Here is a 17792-nt window from a genome sequence, read left to right on the forward strand (position 1 = left end):
ATTACATAGTAACGCCCGAGCCATTTTGCTAGTACTGTAGCTAGAGAGAATGGGCTAATTTAAATCATTAAACAAATTAAGTCTTTTAACTTTGTGTTAGTTTAACAAACTTCATTTTAAATAAAGTAAAATATTAATTTATGTCCAACACAAAAGGTTCCAATGTTTTCTTAATTTATGGCAAGGATGGGGAACCTTTTTTGGATTGGAAGCCACTGACCCACAGAAAAATCAGTTGGGGACCACACAAGTGAGAACCAAAAAAAAAAAAAAAATCCTCCAAAAACCCCCAACCCTCACTGATGTGGCCCCCAACTGAGACACCTCAGTCTTCTAGTGCTCCAACCCCATGGAGGGACAGGGTGAGGAGAAGGGACAGGGAAGACTGAGGTTCAGAGCTTCCCATAGGCTAGATTTACTTTTCTGGGGTTCCAGAGTTAGTGGATTTTGTGGACCCTCTTTGGCTCTGGGGTAGGGACAAAATGAGGGGTTCAGTGTGTGGGACAGAGCTGCCAGTGAGTGGTATAGGGATAGGGGTGTAGAATCTGGGCAGGAGGTAGGGTTCAGGAGTAGGTGAGGAGGGCAGGGTCTGGAAGGGAGTTTGGTGGCAGAAGACAGTGTGGGGTGGCAGGGCAGTACGAGGGGGAGTTTGGGAGTAGGTGGGGTTGGAGGAGTAATGCAGATAAGGGGAGAGGGTGAGAATGCAGCCAAATAGCTGCACATCAAAACTAGCTTGTGGGTGGTTGATTATCGTGCTCCCATCTTGGAAGGGGAACGAACAGTGGGGCCTTTCTGGGTTAAGATGGAGATTTGTGATTCCTATGGCAACTATATTGTTCTGAAACTAAGAGGAAAAGAAGAATATCGATTCACTTTTATATGGAGATGTTGAAGCTATTTATCTTTAAAATCCTAAGCCAACAAACATTCAATATCATGGAGGGGAGAGGTCTCCCTCGGCCCAGTTTGTTTTCTGGCAATCCCAATGAGGTGTTGTCAGTAACTGAGGGGTCAGAACAGGGGCTGGAGGAGACTGATCCATGGAAAAGCAACGAGCCCCAGACAGACACAGCTCAGAGCTCTGGGGGAAATACTGAATGAGTGTCTGAGCTGCCAGAAGAAATATGCAATGGCATTAAAAGCATCTACTCTGCTGGAGACCTGGATGGGAGCAAATGTCCCAGGTTTAATGCCAAAGGGCGCTGCAGATTATTGAAAAATGTACAGATCTGCCAGCTTTCCTGCAGCGCCTGCAAACTGGCTGAAATTCTCATTCACACACAATAAGGTGCAAAGAGGATTGTGCTGTGATGGGGGAAGGGAGACAAAGAAGTAAGAAGTAAAGGAAAGTGCAGCTTCTGCAAAGGAAAATTGTATCTCCCCCTCACATCCTCCCTCTGTTCCAGCCTCATTCCCTTCAGCTCCATGATCTCCCCACTGCAGCCTGATCCCCCTGCATTGCCTATCCCCCCTCAGGGCAACCCCTGCCCCCACATCCTTCTTCACCCCCCTTTTCTGCCCCCACATCCCTGTTCCCCTCAGTGCACACTTTAACACATCAGCAGGCTGGGACTTGCAGCCCCCTCTGGAGCAGTCCTGGGGTGAGAAGGGGCCACTTGGGGCAGAGTCACTTCCCTGTCTTGCCCAGCTCTTTGCCCAGTGCTCACCCCTCGCCTGCAGGCTGTGGCTCTGGGGCTGGGGCGGTCAGAACCAAGGATGAGTTCCAGCCAAGCCAGGCGCAGCAGGGCATTGGGGAAGGAGATCTCCGCACACCCTCCACAGGGAGCCTAGGTTCCAGAACACCACAGAGGTGGCAGCAGTGTGTGTCAGGCCGTCCCACCCCATCTACAGAGCAGCCCCAGTCCCACCTCCTCCCGGAAAAGGGAGCAGTCTGTAATGGAGGAGGTGTTAACCCCTTAGCTCCAGGGAGCTGCATGCCCAGGTCGGGTAGGGGCAGCCCCAGGGAGGCAGAGGCAAGCACACCGTCATGCCATCCGCTCCACTTGCCAGACCACCCTGGCCCCTACACCATGCCATGCCAGCACCTCCCTCGCTCCTTCATGCACCTGAGCCACAGACCACCTGGGGGTGGTCCGCCAACCACACTTTGAAAACCATTGATCTAGTGTTATATCCTGTCTCGGACAGTGATGAATATCAGATGTTTCAGCAGAAATTGCAGGAAACTCCATAGTAGGCAGATGCAGGATAATCTACTCATAACACTCTCCTTTACATAAATAATAGTGATCAGTTTAGGACTGGATTTCTCAGAGGGGGCTCGCAGCTCCCTTTGAGAAAACTGCTAATGGGATGCTCTCGTTTGGTAATCTAAAGGCTCCATAACCACGCCATGGAGTCTCGCGGCTCCCATTGGCTCTGGGTCATCATTTCCAGCCAAAAGACAATAAAAAGACAATCTTTTGGGATACCACTGAATTCTTGATTTCAATACCTTCTTGACAAAATGGAGTTCCACCATTTAATGACTCATGGTGTGAAAAAGTATTTACTTATCACTTTTGAATTTTCCACCTTTTAATTTAATTGGTTCTGTCCTTTGTTCTTGTTTTTACAGCACTGCAGTACCGTGTATATATGTGGCTGATGGAGAGAAACTGGAAACATGTATGCTTTTTGAAAAAATACATTTATTTCTTAAAAGCCAAATCCTGGTTGCAGAGGAAATATTTGCCACTTAATTCAATGCAACAAAGCTTGATCCAGAAGTACTATTTGTTTAAATGGACTCCACTATGCTTGTCTAAGATAGCTACTGATTTATAAAAAACTTTGGCACCAAACATCAAGATACTAGGAAGGAGAGGTGAACTCAGTTCATGACTCATTTCACTGAATTGTGACTGGATCATTTGCCGTTCCCTTTGGTGTTCTAAAAATAAGCATAGAAGTTGCTGTGTTTGAGATTCTTCTCTGGGTTGATACGTTTTACTTCTTACATACTGAGAATTAAATCCAGTCTTGGCTGGCACTGAGAGACAGAGAAAAAATGCTGCCAGTGCATCCTCTTCTACTGGCATCCTGACACGTCCAGAAGATCTGTTCTTTGAAGATGGGGGCAGTGCCTTGTGGGGATTGCTTTGAAGCTCCTCTCACTAATGCTTCTTGCTAGCAGCAGGAGCTCACATGGAAGGCTACACAGCCTCATAGCCCCTGCAACAAAAAAGCAGGCCCCCAAGGGAATTTTGTGAAAAGCCTGCATGTGTTAGGATATTTCTCATAGTGCTATGCAGAGCTCTTATGGTGCTGCTTGTATTGGGTTGAGAGGGGCAAATAGACTCCCAGGACCAAATTTTCTTCTGGTTTAAATGGGTGGGACTTCATTGAAGTTCAGCTGGGAATCTGATTGCCCTATCCTTTGTACCAATGCCACACAAGGCAGGATTTCACCTCAGCTGTAATATCAGGAAAACAGTACAAAAAGCACAGCAATACACACACACACACACACACACGAGATTACAGATTGAATGGGTGACTAGATTTACATGCCAGCTATGTAGGTATATATATTTCATGACCGTTCAAAACAAACAAACTATTTTGGCAGCTTGAGAGCTAAGGAGTTTACACCAAGTGTGGTTAAGTCTGTGTGAGATCTACAGTAAGAGGCTGCTCATAGTCATTGTATATATGTATGTGCTTCCAGAGGTAGAAATCAGACAGATGCTCAGTATGGTAGGAAAATGTATGTGCCTAGTTTATACCATGTGACTTAATTTTTACCTTCGTTATCCTGAAAGGAAGGCAACTGTAACTCCTAAAAATCTTCAAAGAGGTATTGTTGCTTGCCTAACCTGTCATATTACAATAGTCAAACCAGCCATTCAAGACACGTGTGCATGCCCAGATTACCATAAGAGCAAAGTCATACAATTAACTTCTGGGACAGTACAAATCCAGAGCAAATGACTATTTTCATTGACATAGCAGGATTTTCACATTTTAATAGTCTGGCAGGGGGGTTGCTCCCATTCTTACAAGGATAAAATATGAGTATTTTTTCACACCTAAGGAAAATTACTTTTCTAATGGCATTTGTTGTGACCTTCAACTTGTAAGAGTCTGGAGAAGTGTGGGACCATTGTTCAAACACTGAGAATTAACATGCACAATAAAGCAGGTTGCTTTTCTGAACATTGACTGAAAACCTGCTAGTTAAGAAAGATTAGATGCATTTCCAGGTCTGCTCCACTCTGTTTCCACTTGCTGCAGAGCAATGTCAGAGTCAAGGTTGAAGGTAATTTAAGAGGACTGAGACAGCACAGTGCCCAATTCCCATGCAGTTTTACAAGGACTCAGCAGTTACTATTTAGATATAAAGAGCACTAATGAAAATGAGGCATCCTTGCTTCCTACTTTTTTACACCTACTACTTTTGCAGTGCCAGCTTCAGAGATGTGATGAGTTTTCTAGTGTTTTAAATGTACATTCAGGAAAAATAGTGTAGCCTCTTAACAGTGCTGGTAGAAAGCTGATCTTAATTTCAATCTGAAGTATGTTTTGCCCATGAAAGCTCATGATACTATATGCAACAAATGCAACCTGAGCTGAACAAATAATGACAAAAGTTATAGGAATATTGTATTTACAAGTGCAATGTATTTGTATATATTCACCCACCTCTGTAATTGGAATGGGAAAAAATGCAAATAATATTTTTGAAAAAAATAGCGTGAAAGTCACTGAAAAAAAATTTAGTCATTATTATTCAGCTGCCTCAAGCACAACACACCTGCAAATATAAGGCACATTTTTCCTGTCTTGATTGATAGACATTAATAAGGTGCACTACATGTCCAAATACCCAGTGCATAACAAGAGAATATATAAGTTGCCTCCAAAGACTTGTGGGGAACACCTGCTGTTTACAGAAGAAAGTGATTTACAGAAGAAACTGGCTCCTGACTGTGCCTACTCTGTGCTGCACTGATGGGCAATAGTAGCAGAATTCTTTGTTCAAGGAGGAGAGATGAGCAGAGAATTTCTTGAAGTTCACTAGAGCCCTCACCATTCATATATAAATTTACCTGGGTAGCTCTCAGATTCTAGAGGATGGATCTTCTAGAAAGGCATTAAATACATGACCTGCAAACTTCCCCATGCTGCCCTGACAACTTGCCTCAAATCTGACTAGCAGTGATCACCTTTACAGTTGAGAAAGCATGTCCAGTCTTCATGCATACACTTTGTCACCTTCTGTGTTGAGACTACCAGTATGGTTCCCCAGTAGTGCTAACTGTATTGTTGGGTGAGGAAGATGTGGATACTCATCTACTGGGGATGGAACAGACCATTAACCTCATTCCACAGGCAACTCAGCAGACACCTGATGGTAACTTTTGGTTACTACAGACACTGGTGTGTGTTCACAATGGTGATCCAGAGCTAAAAGACTCTTTATCCCATTACCAATACTTTGAGTCATCTAGCCTAGCTTGTCCCTCTTATTGCTTTTCTAAACTAATGGGAAATGTATCTATGTAAGGAAATGTTATGTAAACCCAATTTAACATGATTTTTGCTTTCAAAGAGTCATGTTGAGTAGGCTTGGGGGAAAAGGTTGGACTAGGCATTGAAGCAGCCATTTATAGCACCCCATTTTCTCCATGGGAGAGACTTAACTGGAGAGCCTAATGAACTACACTCCACCTGGAAGGGCAGTAAGGCCAGAAGACATGACTTTTACAGCTGTCTAGGCAGTTAGAAGAAACCAGTTCAAATGGTTGTCCCTCTTGCCAGATATAATTACAAACACACATTCTTCTTCGAGTGGTCCCCGTGGGTGCTCTACTCGTGGTGTCGGGCTCGTCCTGGCGCCGTGGATCCGGAGACTTGCATAGCCATGCTCCGCCGGACTGTGCATGCGTGAGCAGTGGCTCATGCCATTCACGCCTTTGATCTTCTGTGCACAGTCCGGCCCCCGCTCAGTTCCTTCCAATCGCCCTCAGTCACGGACGGAGCTCCATCTTTCTCTCAGGGTTTCTCCTTACCTCAGACCTGTAAATAGTTACTGACAAACCAAGTTTCTCTTACCCTTACCTGTTCTTGTTCTGGTTCAACGTTCTTTAAAAAAAAAATTGTTACTCAATGGGAACAAATTGGAATTGGTGTATCCGCAAAAAGACGTTCCTCGTAGTGTCGTACTTACCTGGAGTCAACAACATAATTGCAGATTCACTAAGCAGGCAGTTTCAAAAGGTAGATCGTGCCAAATCAACCTGATCTCCTTCTTTGAGAAAGTAACAGATTTTTTAGATAAAGGAAATGCAGTGGATCTAATCTACCTCGATTTCAGTAAGGCATTTGATACAGTACCTTATGGGGAATTATTGGTTAAATTGGAAAATATGGGAATCAATATGAAAATTGAGAGGTGGATTAGCACCTCAGCAGTCCAGCACTCTGGCATTTAATTTCAAAAAGGGGAATTACACAAAAATGAGGAGGTTAGTTAAACGGAAATTAAAAGGCACAATGACTAGAGCCAAATCCCTGCAAGCTGCATGGAAACTTTTTAAAGACTCCATAATAGAGGCCCAAATTAAATGTATACCCCAAATTAAAAAACATAGCAAGAGACCTAAAAAAGAATCACCGTGGCTTAACCACCATGTAAAAGAAGCAGTGGGGGACAAAAAGGCATCTTTTAAGAAGTGGAAGTCCAATCCTAGTGAGATAAATAGAAAGGAACATAAACACTGTCAAATCTAGTGTAAAAATGTAATAAGAAAAGCAAAAAAAGATTTTGAGGAACAGGTAGCCAAAAACTCAGAAATAAATAACAACTTTTTAAGTACATTAGAAGCAGGAAGCCTGCTAAAAAACCTGTGGGTCCTCTAGATGATTGAGATATAAAAGGAGCAATCAAGGACGATAAAGGCATTGCAGATAAACTAAATGATTTCTTTGCTTCAGTCTTCATGGCTGAGGGCATTAGGGAGATTCCCAAATCTGCACCGTCCTTTGTGGGTGATGAATCTGAGGAACTGTCCCGGATTGAAGTGTCATTAGAGGAGGTTTTGGAACAAATAGAAAAACGTAATGTTAACAAATCTCCGGGACCGGATGGCATTCATTCAAGGGTTCTAAAAGAACTCAAATGGGAAATTGCTGAACTATTATCTGTGGTTTGTAATTATCCCTTAAATCGGCTTCCGTATCTACTGACTGGAAGATAGCTAATGTGACACCAATATTTAAAAAGGGCTCTAGAGGCGATCCCGGCAATTACAGACCGGAAAGTCTAACTTCAATACCGGGCAAATTAGTCAAAACAATAGTAAAGAATTAAATTGTGAAGCATGTAGAAGAACATAATTTGTTGGACAAAAGTCAACATGGTTTCTGTAAAGGGAAATCCTGCCTTACTAATCTGTTAGAGGTTGAAGGGATTAACAAACATGGGGACAAGGGGGATCCAGTAGATATAGTATACTTGGATTTTCAGAAAGCCTTTGACAAGGTCCCTCACCAAAGGCTCTTGTGTCAATTACATGGCCATGGGATAAGAGGGAAGGTCCTTTCTTGGATTGGGAACTGGTTAAAAGACAGGAAACAAAGTGTAGGAATAAATGGTAAATTTTCAGAATGGAAAGGGGTAACTAGTAGTGTCCCCCAAGGGTCAGTCCTGGGACCAATCCTTTTCAACTTATTCATAAATGATCTGGAGAAAGGGGTAAGCAGTGAGGTGGTAAAGTTTGTGAATGATACCAAACTGTTTAGGATAGTCAAGACAGAAGCAGACTGTGAGGGACTCCAAGAAGATCTCGCCAAACTGAGCGATTGGGCAACAAAATGGCAAATGAAATTTAATGTGGATAAGTGTAAAGTAATGCACATTGGGAAAAATAACCCCAACTATACATACAGTATGATGGGGGCTAATTTGGCTACGACAAATCAGGAAAGAGATCTTGGAGTTATCGTGGACAGTCCTGTGAAAACTTCCACACAGTGTACAGCGGCGGTCAAAAAGGCAAATAGGATGGTAGGAATTATTAAGACAGTGATAGAAAATAAGACACAGAATATCTTACTGCCTCTGTATAAAACTATGGTATGCCCACATCTCGAATACTGTGTACAGATGTGGTCTCCTCACCTCAAAAAAGATATTTTGGCCTTGGAAAGGGTTCAGAAAAGGGCAACTAAAATGATTAGGGGTTTGGAACGGGTCCCGTATGAAGAGAGGTTAAAGCGATTGGGACTTTTCAGTTTAGAAAAGAGGAGACTGAGGGGGGATATGATAGAGGTTTATAAAATCATGACTGGTGTGGAGAGGGCGGATAAAGAAAAGTTATTTATTAGTTCCCATAAAAGAAGAACTAGAGGACACAATGAAATTAATGGGTAGCAGGTTTAAAACTAATACAAGAAAGTTGACTTCACACAGTGTGTAGTCAACCTGTGGAACTCCTTGCCAGAGGAGGCTGTGAAGGCTGGGACTATAACAGAGTTCAAAGAGAAACTAGATAATTTCATGGAGGTTAGGTCCATAAAAGGCTATTAGCCAGGGGATAGAAATGGTGTCCCTGGCCTCTGTTTGTCAGAGGCTGGAGAGGGATGGCAGGAGACAAATTGCTTAATCATTGTCTTCGGTCCACCTTCTCTGGGGCACCTGGTGCTGGCCACTGTCGGCAGACAGGCTACTGGGCTAGATGGACCTTTGGTCTGACCCAGTATGGCCGTTCTTATGTCAGGGACGTGGTTAACAGGGGTCAGAGGTGTGACTAATGGGGATGAAAGAGTACATTTTAAAAAAATTATTTGGGTACAAAATAAGCCTTGAAAAATTGTTGGCACCCGCCACTCTCTTTTGAAAACATGAATGTGCTGTTGGCCACAAAAAGTTTGGGGACCACTGCCCTACGGCATCCAACACCTGAAATCCTACATTTGACAGCTTGGATGCTAAGTGTTTCATGATATCTGAGAACCTCTGCTCCGATCCAGTCAAGCATGTACTAATGTCCAGCAGAAAGAGCTCTACATGGGCCACATATTCACTGAAGTGGATTAGATTTGAGGCATGGTGTTTCGAAAATGATATCGACCCCCGTATTTCACCAGTGCATAAAATACTCAAATATATGCTACATCTACAACAAAGCGATCTATCAATAGCCTCCTTATAAGTACATTTAGCAGTGATTACCACTTTTCGTCACATAATAGACATTTTTTCCTTGTTTTCGCACCCCATGACATGACGATTCCTGAAGGGGCTTATGAATCTTAACCCACTACAAAGAACTCCACCACCTTTGTGGGATCTCAGTTTGGTGCTAGATACATTGACATGCCCTCCATTTGAACCGCTGGCTACAACTTCTTTGTACCTGCTTACTTACCATTAAATCTCTCTTTTTACTAGCTTTGACTTATTATTTGGCATGCAGAGTGAGCGAGCTAGCAGCTCTCATGTCATCACCGCCTTATACTATATTTACAAAAGATTCGGTCACATTAAGGTCTCACTCAGCATTTCTTCCTAAAGTATGCTTGGACTTTCACATTAACGAGCCCATTGTGCTTCCCTGCTTCTGCCCCAAACTGCATACCTCATCACGTGAGGCAGCTCTACATACCCTGGATGTACGCAGAGCACTAGCTTTCTATATGGACAGAACACGGGATTTCCGCAGAACGGACTGTCTTATTGTTTCATTGGCGGCCTGTTTCAAGGGGCAACCACTGTCCTCGCAACGCATTGCTAATTTAATAGTGACATGCATTACCACATGCTATTCTACATGTAATAAACCACTCTTAGTACAACCAAAAGCCCATTCCACATGAGCAGTGGCCATATCTACAGCTTTTTCAAGAGGCGTACTGTTTCAGGACATTTTCTGAGCAGCAACATGGTCCTCCAATTAAACTTTCATGAGACATTATGCAATACTGCATCATTGGGCTTCAGACTCCTCGGTGGCAAAAGCAGTACTTCCCCTTGTTAATAAACCGTAATTCTGAATCATGTTTCTTGCTTGGGTACTGCTCTGAAGTCACCACGAGTGGAGCACCCACGGGGACTACTCGAAGAAGAAGTTACTCACCTTTGTGCAGTAATGACTGTTCTTTGAGATGTGTCCCCGTGGGGTGCTCCACAACCCGTCCTCCTCCCCGCTTCAGAATTGACTTGTATTGTTTCAGAGACTCGGGCAGCCGGAGGAACGGAGTGGGGGCTGCACCGCGCACAGCAGATCAAAGGTGTGAATGGTGGGAGCCGCTGCTCGCGCATGCGCGGTTCGGCGGAGCACGGCTATGCAAGGCTCCAGATCCGCAGCACTGGGACCAGCCTGACACCACGAGTGGAGCACCCACAGGGACACATTTCGAAGAACAACTGTTACTGCCCCAAGGTGAGTAACTTCTTTTTGAACATACTATTGACAATTGATAAGATAGATATAGACTTCTAAATCATCATTGCTTAGATAGATTTAACTAATGACATAAAAGTTACTATTCCAGTAACAAAACATTTGCAAGCTCTTCTGAAGTTAAGTGTCTATATCTAGCTATGTATTTATAACGTGCACAATTGATCTTTGTATGTAGGCATGTAAGGACTGCTGATACTTGACCAAGTAGAAGTCTGCTCTATACCTTTTATTAAATTTGGGGCCTGCAATAATATAAACAATTAAATGATATTAATTTTATGGCTACACCTTGAAGAGGTGGTGCTTAACTTGTGTTCTGAATATAGTAAGGCTTAAGCTCAGTCTGCTCTATTGTGACAATTTTCAAATGTTAGGACCACTCATTGAATTCGCTTTGCCTACTGGAACTTTACATTTTCATCTGACTCTGTGATTATAGTTCTGGAGGGGAGTTCCTGATGGGGAAACTGACTTCAAAATAGCCTAGTCCTAGGCCATTCAGAGCCACTGAATCTGAACTGCTTCCTATTGACAGTAGTTTTAAAGATGTCAATATTAAATCACCATAAATCCTCCTAAAATAAAATTGTTCTATTAACAATTCTATGTGAGACTAATACAATAGTTATTAATTTTAATGTAATTTACCTATTCTAAAGTCAATTATAGAGGCACCAGATGAGTCAGGAAATTAAGAATGAGATAGTGAATATCCTACCGGTACCTAAAAATTATCTAATTAAATTCAGTCTTACTGGATTATAATGGAAATTATCTATTTTATGATGGCGGTTCAATAGCTTAAGTGAAATGAATTAGTTAATGTAGTTCCTAGGGATAACTGTCTGCATCATAACTTTATTGGCAGTCTCAGAAAAGAGCTCAGAGACTGAACGGATGAAGTTAATGAACTATCCTCTCCTCCTATACACAGTTTTTCCAGGTAAGGAGAAATTTAAGGAACACTGGTGTAGGACAACGTGAACAATGTTGAACTGTTGCCCAACATAATATAACCACTTCATAAGTAAATATCAGACTTTTGTATCCAGGTCCTTCACTCTTTCACAAATTCTAAATTCACTGTTTATGTCAGTGCATTCTCTAAAATAGGTGAAACACTGAACTATATGTATGTAATCACATCACATTGTTTATTGTAGCCAAAAGACAGAACAAGAGAAAAAAATAAGTACAGACCAGCATACATGAACTACTGTCACAAATCATGGATGATAACAAATGATCAGAAGTGCATATAAGATGGGATTCAAGAGACATTACAATCCACCAATCATTCTTATGGTTCAATTAGTTAGGATTATTTTAAAAACAAACAATTATCTTTTTCCTCTCTCAGTTCAGAACCCATTCCCACCCACACATACAGCATTAAGGAACTAAAACAAAGATGGAAGCAGGCCAACAAAGGAAACTAAACGCTTAATGGTCATTTACAAGGTTCAGTATGACAGGTACCTTTCAGGATTTCAAGGAAGCGAGGCCATGGGAGCAGCACAGGTATGACCTGATGCTTGACTGGTGGCCGTGGCGGCGGGGTGGGTGGGAGAGGAGAGCACATGGGGAGAACTAGTTAGCAAAGAACTTTGGTCTATTAAGAGATCTTCATTGATTTGATTTTCATGCCCACATAGTGCATGGTGCATCTGAATTCTTAGCTAGTCTGTCTGATTTTGGGAAATCTGTTTAGTTTCTCTCTCAGTTGACAATGGCTCACAAATCAAAACGTTGTTGAGTAAAGTTATATTTTGGGTATATTTTATTGGGGCCAGTCTTATAAAATGGTTTTAGTTTGTAAGACTTTCAAAGGTCTTACCCTTTCATGGTTAGTAACAGAACAGTGTTTTTTTTCTAATGTTATTGTCTTCCCTGATGTATTATTTCTGCTGGCTGAAGTATCTGCCTTACATTGACAGGAAAATGAATAATTTATTTAATCATTCATAGAACATTATTCAGTAAATGCAAGACAAATAGGATATGGGGAGTTTACACAACCTCAATCACGCAGTCTAGTCTTAAGTTATATCTACAATATTCAACTATTAAGACCCCCATGGATTCAGACTCTGGTCTTAAGCAAACTTTGTTTGCCTATGCAGAAGCAGACTCAGCATGCAAAGTGAGTCCACTATCTTCCAAGACAGACCTTATTAGCAAACTTGGCAATTTATTACTGATGGTAGAAATGGTGGAAACTGTAGTGTAAACAGGACTTGGGTGTTTTACTGTATTGTCAATGGCTCTTATAATTCCATTCACTTTAAAATGCTTGATATTTTGAATGTTTCCAGTAGTCAGGCACAGCAAGATGCCTAGCACATTGTTAACACTTTAACTACATCATAGGACTTAAAGGAGAAGAAGATGCCATTTAAATTAATTTAAAGCCCTCTTCATCTCATTATTCATCAGGGTACATTCAAAACTACAGAATCTGGTAGAATTATTTTGTTGTTAGTCTGTATCAGTAATCTGCAAATTGTGCTATAAAAATCTGACTGTAGAATGTGCTCACTATCCCATATGTTATCTGGGGAACTTCAGCCCAAGGTTTTAAATAACTTCTTTTCCTTCTATTGCAGGGTTAGCGATGGCTTTTCCATCCAATTGCCAGACCCTACTCACTATTATGCTTCAAAATGGACTTTTGCTGGTGATATTTCACTACTGGTTGATCATCAGTAGCAAATGAACCCTGCCTATACAGTTACATCCCATTTTTCCCCCATTAATGAATGGTTTTGTGACTATTCAAAATATTCTGAGGTTGTAAAACACAATTATAAAACAAATAAATCTATTTCAAAATCAAAATATCATCATACAGCTGTGGACAATGCAGGAATTTTAAGGTGAACATGGCTTGGAAACTGAACATTATTTTTTATAAAACTATACAAGTAAATTAGAGGACAATGCCAAATAGAGAAAGTTTGAAAATACTAATTTTGGCCACCTCTTCTCTGACAATTAATTAAGCTTCTCTTCATTTAGTTGCAAGAGACTTGATACATTTAAAATAAACTATTATTTTCAACATATCCTAGTGAGACTTTCACTACTGTTAAAAATGAAAATCCATCCCAACATATTTTAATACTCTCTTCTCCCCAAACAAAGGTATCTGTGTTCATTAATCTACCCATGGGGAAGAGATGATCATTTAAAACAAATCTCTATTACATCCTTTTGAACAAGTCTATATTATGCAGGATATTTCTAGGTGATTTGTCCATAGAAGTTATGCTTACATTTCTTTTTCTTTAACACAAGTATTTTAACTACAGATGTGCTAGGCACCTTAGGAGAGCCTTTTTTTTCTGCATTTAATTATGTAGGTGACTGGTATGTTGTTGGACAATCAATGGAAATTCAGATCTGGTTTTGAAATATACTGATCAGTGTTCACTAGAGGGAACAAAAAAATCATACCAACATTTTAGTACTGCTTTCTCTCATTCTACCAAAAATATTATGACTTTAGAAGTAATTTATTCATAAATTGAATGCTACCCCAGATGTGACTAATCTTTTCCACAGACAACATATTTTAAAGGGCTACTTGGATAATGGGAAACTTTATATTCTGAATCACTCTCTCCATCTAGTTTTGAGAACTGATAGGCCTTGTTCAATATATTTCTGTACAGATGCACACAATGATATATGAATCAGTTCTTATAAATAGGCCACACAAAGAGCTGATCTCTCTAGAATGCTAAACATTTTTAAATGGTTTATGAAATGCATTTCTTTAAACTTGCTAAAAATCTGCATGTTTGCTTTTAAGAGGGACAGCGGTACTGTTTATCATTCGTGCTTACTGAATCTTTAGGAGTATGATGGCAGTGGGAAGATATAGAGATAGAATTAAACCCACTATTCCAAAATACAGCCTCCTATATTTTCATTCTAGTGTGTCTGCCCAAGATATGGGTTGTACTAGTGAGGAAGACGGTAAGGCAGGGCTGCATGTGGACATACAGTTCTGCATATCTCTTCAGCAGTCTTCGCTGGAATAGTTCATGCAGAAATGCATTAAAAACTGCTTCTTCCCAGGAAGACAGAAGAGGAACTACCTCTTTGAGCTGAACCCCTCTTGGGAAGCAGGAGGCCTTGATGACTCCAAGAGATGTAATTTATATTGTTGTGCTATAGCACTAATAAATTTGGCCTTTCCTCTTTCTCTGACATTCTCCCTTCTTCATTCATCCCTAAAGTACTACCTATACACAACTTATTCTGAACTCTCTGAAACTCTGAAATTACTCAGGTAACTCTCATTGAATAAAATGGAACAATGAGAGAGACTAAGGCATGTATCTTCATTTAGATTAAACTTGTATTTTCCTTACAACTCACATTTACTTTTCAAAGTGATGTTAGCAGTCAAATGAAACAATTTTATAGTAGAATTTTCCTAGTATTCATGAAGAAATTCTGGATGATGTCCACTGTAAATCACTCAAGGCACAGGACTACCCATCAGCCTTTCTTGACGAAGAGCAATCAACCTCTGGAACCATTTTTCCTCTGCTTCTGCCTTCTCAATAAATAGCTGTAGAGTGGAAGGAGAAACACAATTTTAACCTTCTGTTGCTGATTGTATTTTGATAACATTGCATTGATGTAGATATTGCATATTTCACTGCTGTCAAAAACAAAAAATGTGCAACCAAACAAGGAAATTAAATACAAAAATCTATGTTAATATATCATTAAGGTTGAGATTTTAATCATACAAACATCAGGAAATTTAAAGTTATGGCTTCCACACCAACTGCAGCTCTGTCATATTGTACATCTATATTAAACATATAGGCTGCGTCTAGACAGGCAATATTTTGTGCAAAAGCAACTGCTTTTGCTAAAAAACTTGCAGCCTGTCTACACTGGCCGCTTAAATTTGCAGAAGAGCACTGACGTCCTAATGTAAGAATTCAGTGCTTCTTGCGCAAATACTTTGATGCTCCCGCTCAGAGACAAGCCCTCTTGCACAAGAATACTTGCGCAAGAGGGCCAGTGTAGACAGACACCTTAATTTGTTGTGCAAGAAAACCTGATGGCTAAAATGGCCATCAGAGCTTTCTTGCGCAAAAGCGCGTCTATACTGGGCATGGATGCTTTTGTGCAAAAGACATCTTTTGTGCAAACGCATCTGTGCCAGTCTAGATGCTCTTTTGAGCAAATACTTTTAACGGAAAAACTTTTCCATTAAAAGTATTTGTGCTAAATCATGCCAGTCTAGATGCAGCCATACAGTAAAATACAACAAAATACTATAAATGTATCTCATATATAGGAATTAGTTGCTGTAGAAGCTTTAATTTAATTTTGTTTACTTCATAAACAAGATCCTTTATAAACAAGATTACTTTATAAACAAGATGGGGTCGGTGGTAAGGATCTTGCCACTCAATCCATGAGTTCATATGGGATTGCTTAGATTCAATATCAGCTTGAGCATACCTATCTCACCATCATTTCACAGCTCTGCAGAACTTGATCAGCATTCTATCCGCAATCCCCTCCACTACAGTTCTTACCTGTCTCCAGCTTACAGGTCATATGGCTGCAACTACATAATGTAGTTCAACACGCTCGCCTACATTTCTGTTCCCTTGAACACTGGCTTGCTTTGGGTTATATCCCATCCTGTTGCCCAATGCACAAGACAGTAACCTTACCATGCATTCCCTACTGAGATGGGGTGCTCATCTACAACATCGACTGGCTCAGGGCAGATGCTCACCACAAGAAGTCAGACTGCACATCAACCTTCTCAAGTTCAGGACTGCAAGGAACACCTGTATCCATTTCGTCCCTATTATCCGCAACCAAACAGTTTGCATCCTCATGGACAACTGTGGCGGGGCGGCTCCGCCCCTCCCTAAAATCCCTGCGTCTCCCCGGAGGCGGGGAAGCAGGGCCAGTACCGCGCCAGGGCGGGAAGCCGCGGAAAGCCCTGGCGCCCCGGATGGGCAGCGACACGGGGGAACACCCGCAGGGACTGGGGGCCAGCCGGGATGGCATCCGCAGTGACGTCACCGGCGCGGTGCCTGGGGGAGTCATGGGATGATGATGCCGGGGGGAGCATCATCCCCCCGCGTCCGGCGGGGACTTTAAAAATGGGCTCCGGACCGGAGGAAGGGACGGATCCCCGGGGAACGGGAGCACCGCAGCGGGGACCAGGCAGGTCTGAATACTGGAGACCCTGGGTGAGTTTTAACCCAGGGGCCCCGGGCTAGCGTTAGCCCACGTCTGGGGAAGAAGTGGCCCAGGGCAGGGGCGTGGACCCCAAGAGCGGGGGAGTTTAGGGGTCTCTACCCCCTCCGCTAGGTAAGGGCAAGCGTCCTGGCCGTAGGGCCTTGGGTCAGGGTTTGGAGCGAGGGCGGGCCCGGACCCCCTTCCCCAGCGGGCGGAGGGCGACCAATCGCGCTGTGGATCTTGTAAGGCTATAGAATTCAATAAACCGGAAGACCCCAAGTACGTCTAAGGGGTGCATTAACTGGGAAATAGGGGACACGGACACGGGTGATCCCCTACAACACAACCACAATGTTTTATATAAACAGACTGGGAGGTGTGCACTCCTGCTCCCTGTGTGCAGAGGCAATTTTCTTGTGGAACTGGTGCATTCATCACCAAGTCACATCATGGTATCCTACCTACTGGAGTGAACAATACTACGGTGGATACCCTCAGTTGCAATTTCTCCATGGATCACGAGTGGGAATGGCATCCTCGGGTCCTTACTTCAATTTTACAACGATGGGGATTCCCATTGGTAGATCTGTTTGCATCACATTTAAACTCCAAGTGCCCCCAGTTCTGCTCCCAGGAGGGGGGAATGGGTGACAGATCCATGGGGATGCCTTCCTGGTGACATGGAATGCACCACTTCACTACGCTTTCCCCCCCAATTCCTCTTATCCCAAGGGTTCTGCACAAGATCTGTTCGGACAGTGTGCGAGACCCTCTTGGTCCAGGCAGACTTGGTTTCCATACCGCCACCGCATGGCTCTCCTACCTTCCTCTCCCAGACAATCACGATCTACTCCCTCAGGAACGTGAAACCATTTTGCATCCCCAGCCTCACCACTCTTCACCTAAATGCCTGGCTTTTGTCTGATTCCATGATTCCGAAGCCCACTGCTCTGAACAGGTGAAGGAAGTTCTCCTCCACAGCTGGAGGCTCTCCACTTGCACAACCTACTTCTACAAATGGAGACACTTCATTCCATATCAACAAACCCATTGTTTTACTTGCTTTCTATCTAAAACCACATGTATCTTGTCAGGATGCCACGCTATATATGCTGGATGTCTGATGGGCTCTTGCCTTTTACATAGACA

General features: G+C 42.4%; 1 protein-coding gene and 1 long non-coding RNA gene across 2 annotated transcripts in view; one reads left to right on the forward strand and one right to left on the reverse strand.

The window, feature by feature from the left end:
• LOC112545857 (uncharacterized) overlaps positions 1 to 17792 on the forward strand; it is a 39700-nt gene that overhangs the window by 12300 nt on the left and 9608 nt on the right. Inside the window, exons 4-6 of the long non-coding RNA XR_016350355.1 lie at positions 2579 to 2628; positions 10180 to 10388; positions 11281 to 11355. This is a non-coding gene — a long non-coding RNA (uncharacterized LOC112545857). The remainder of the gene's footprint in view (positions 1 to 2578; positions 2629 to 10179; positions 10389 to 11280; positions 11356 to 17792) is intronic.
• Positions 11548 to 17792, reverse strand: part of RSRC1 (arginine and serine rich coiled-coil 1) — a 362617-nt gene continuing 356372 nt past the window's right edge. The window contains exon 10 of the mRNA XM_075937794.2: positions 11548 to 14994. Within this exon, the coding sequence (XP_075793909.1) occupies positions 14902 to 14994 (93 nt within the window). The 3' untranslated portion in view covers positions 11548 to 14901. The remainder of the gene's footprint in view (positions 14995 to 17792) is intronic.

Source organism: Pelodiscus sinensis, chromosome 10 (genome assembly GCF_052426305.1).
Source record: "Pelodiscus sinensis isolate ZL-2025 chromosome 10, ASM5242630v1, whole genome shotgun sequence".
Classification (NCBI taxonomy): Eukaryota; Metazoa; Chordata; order Testudines; family Trionychidae; genus Pelodiscus; species Pelodiscus sinensis.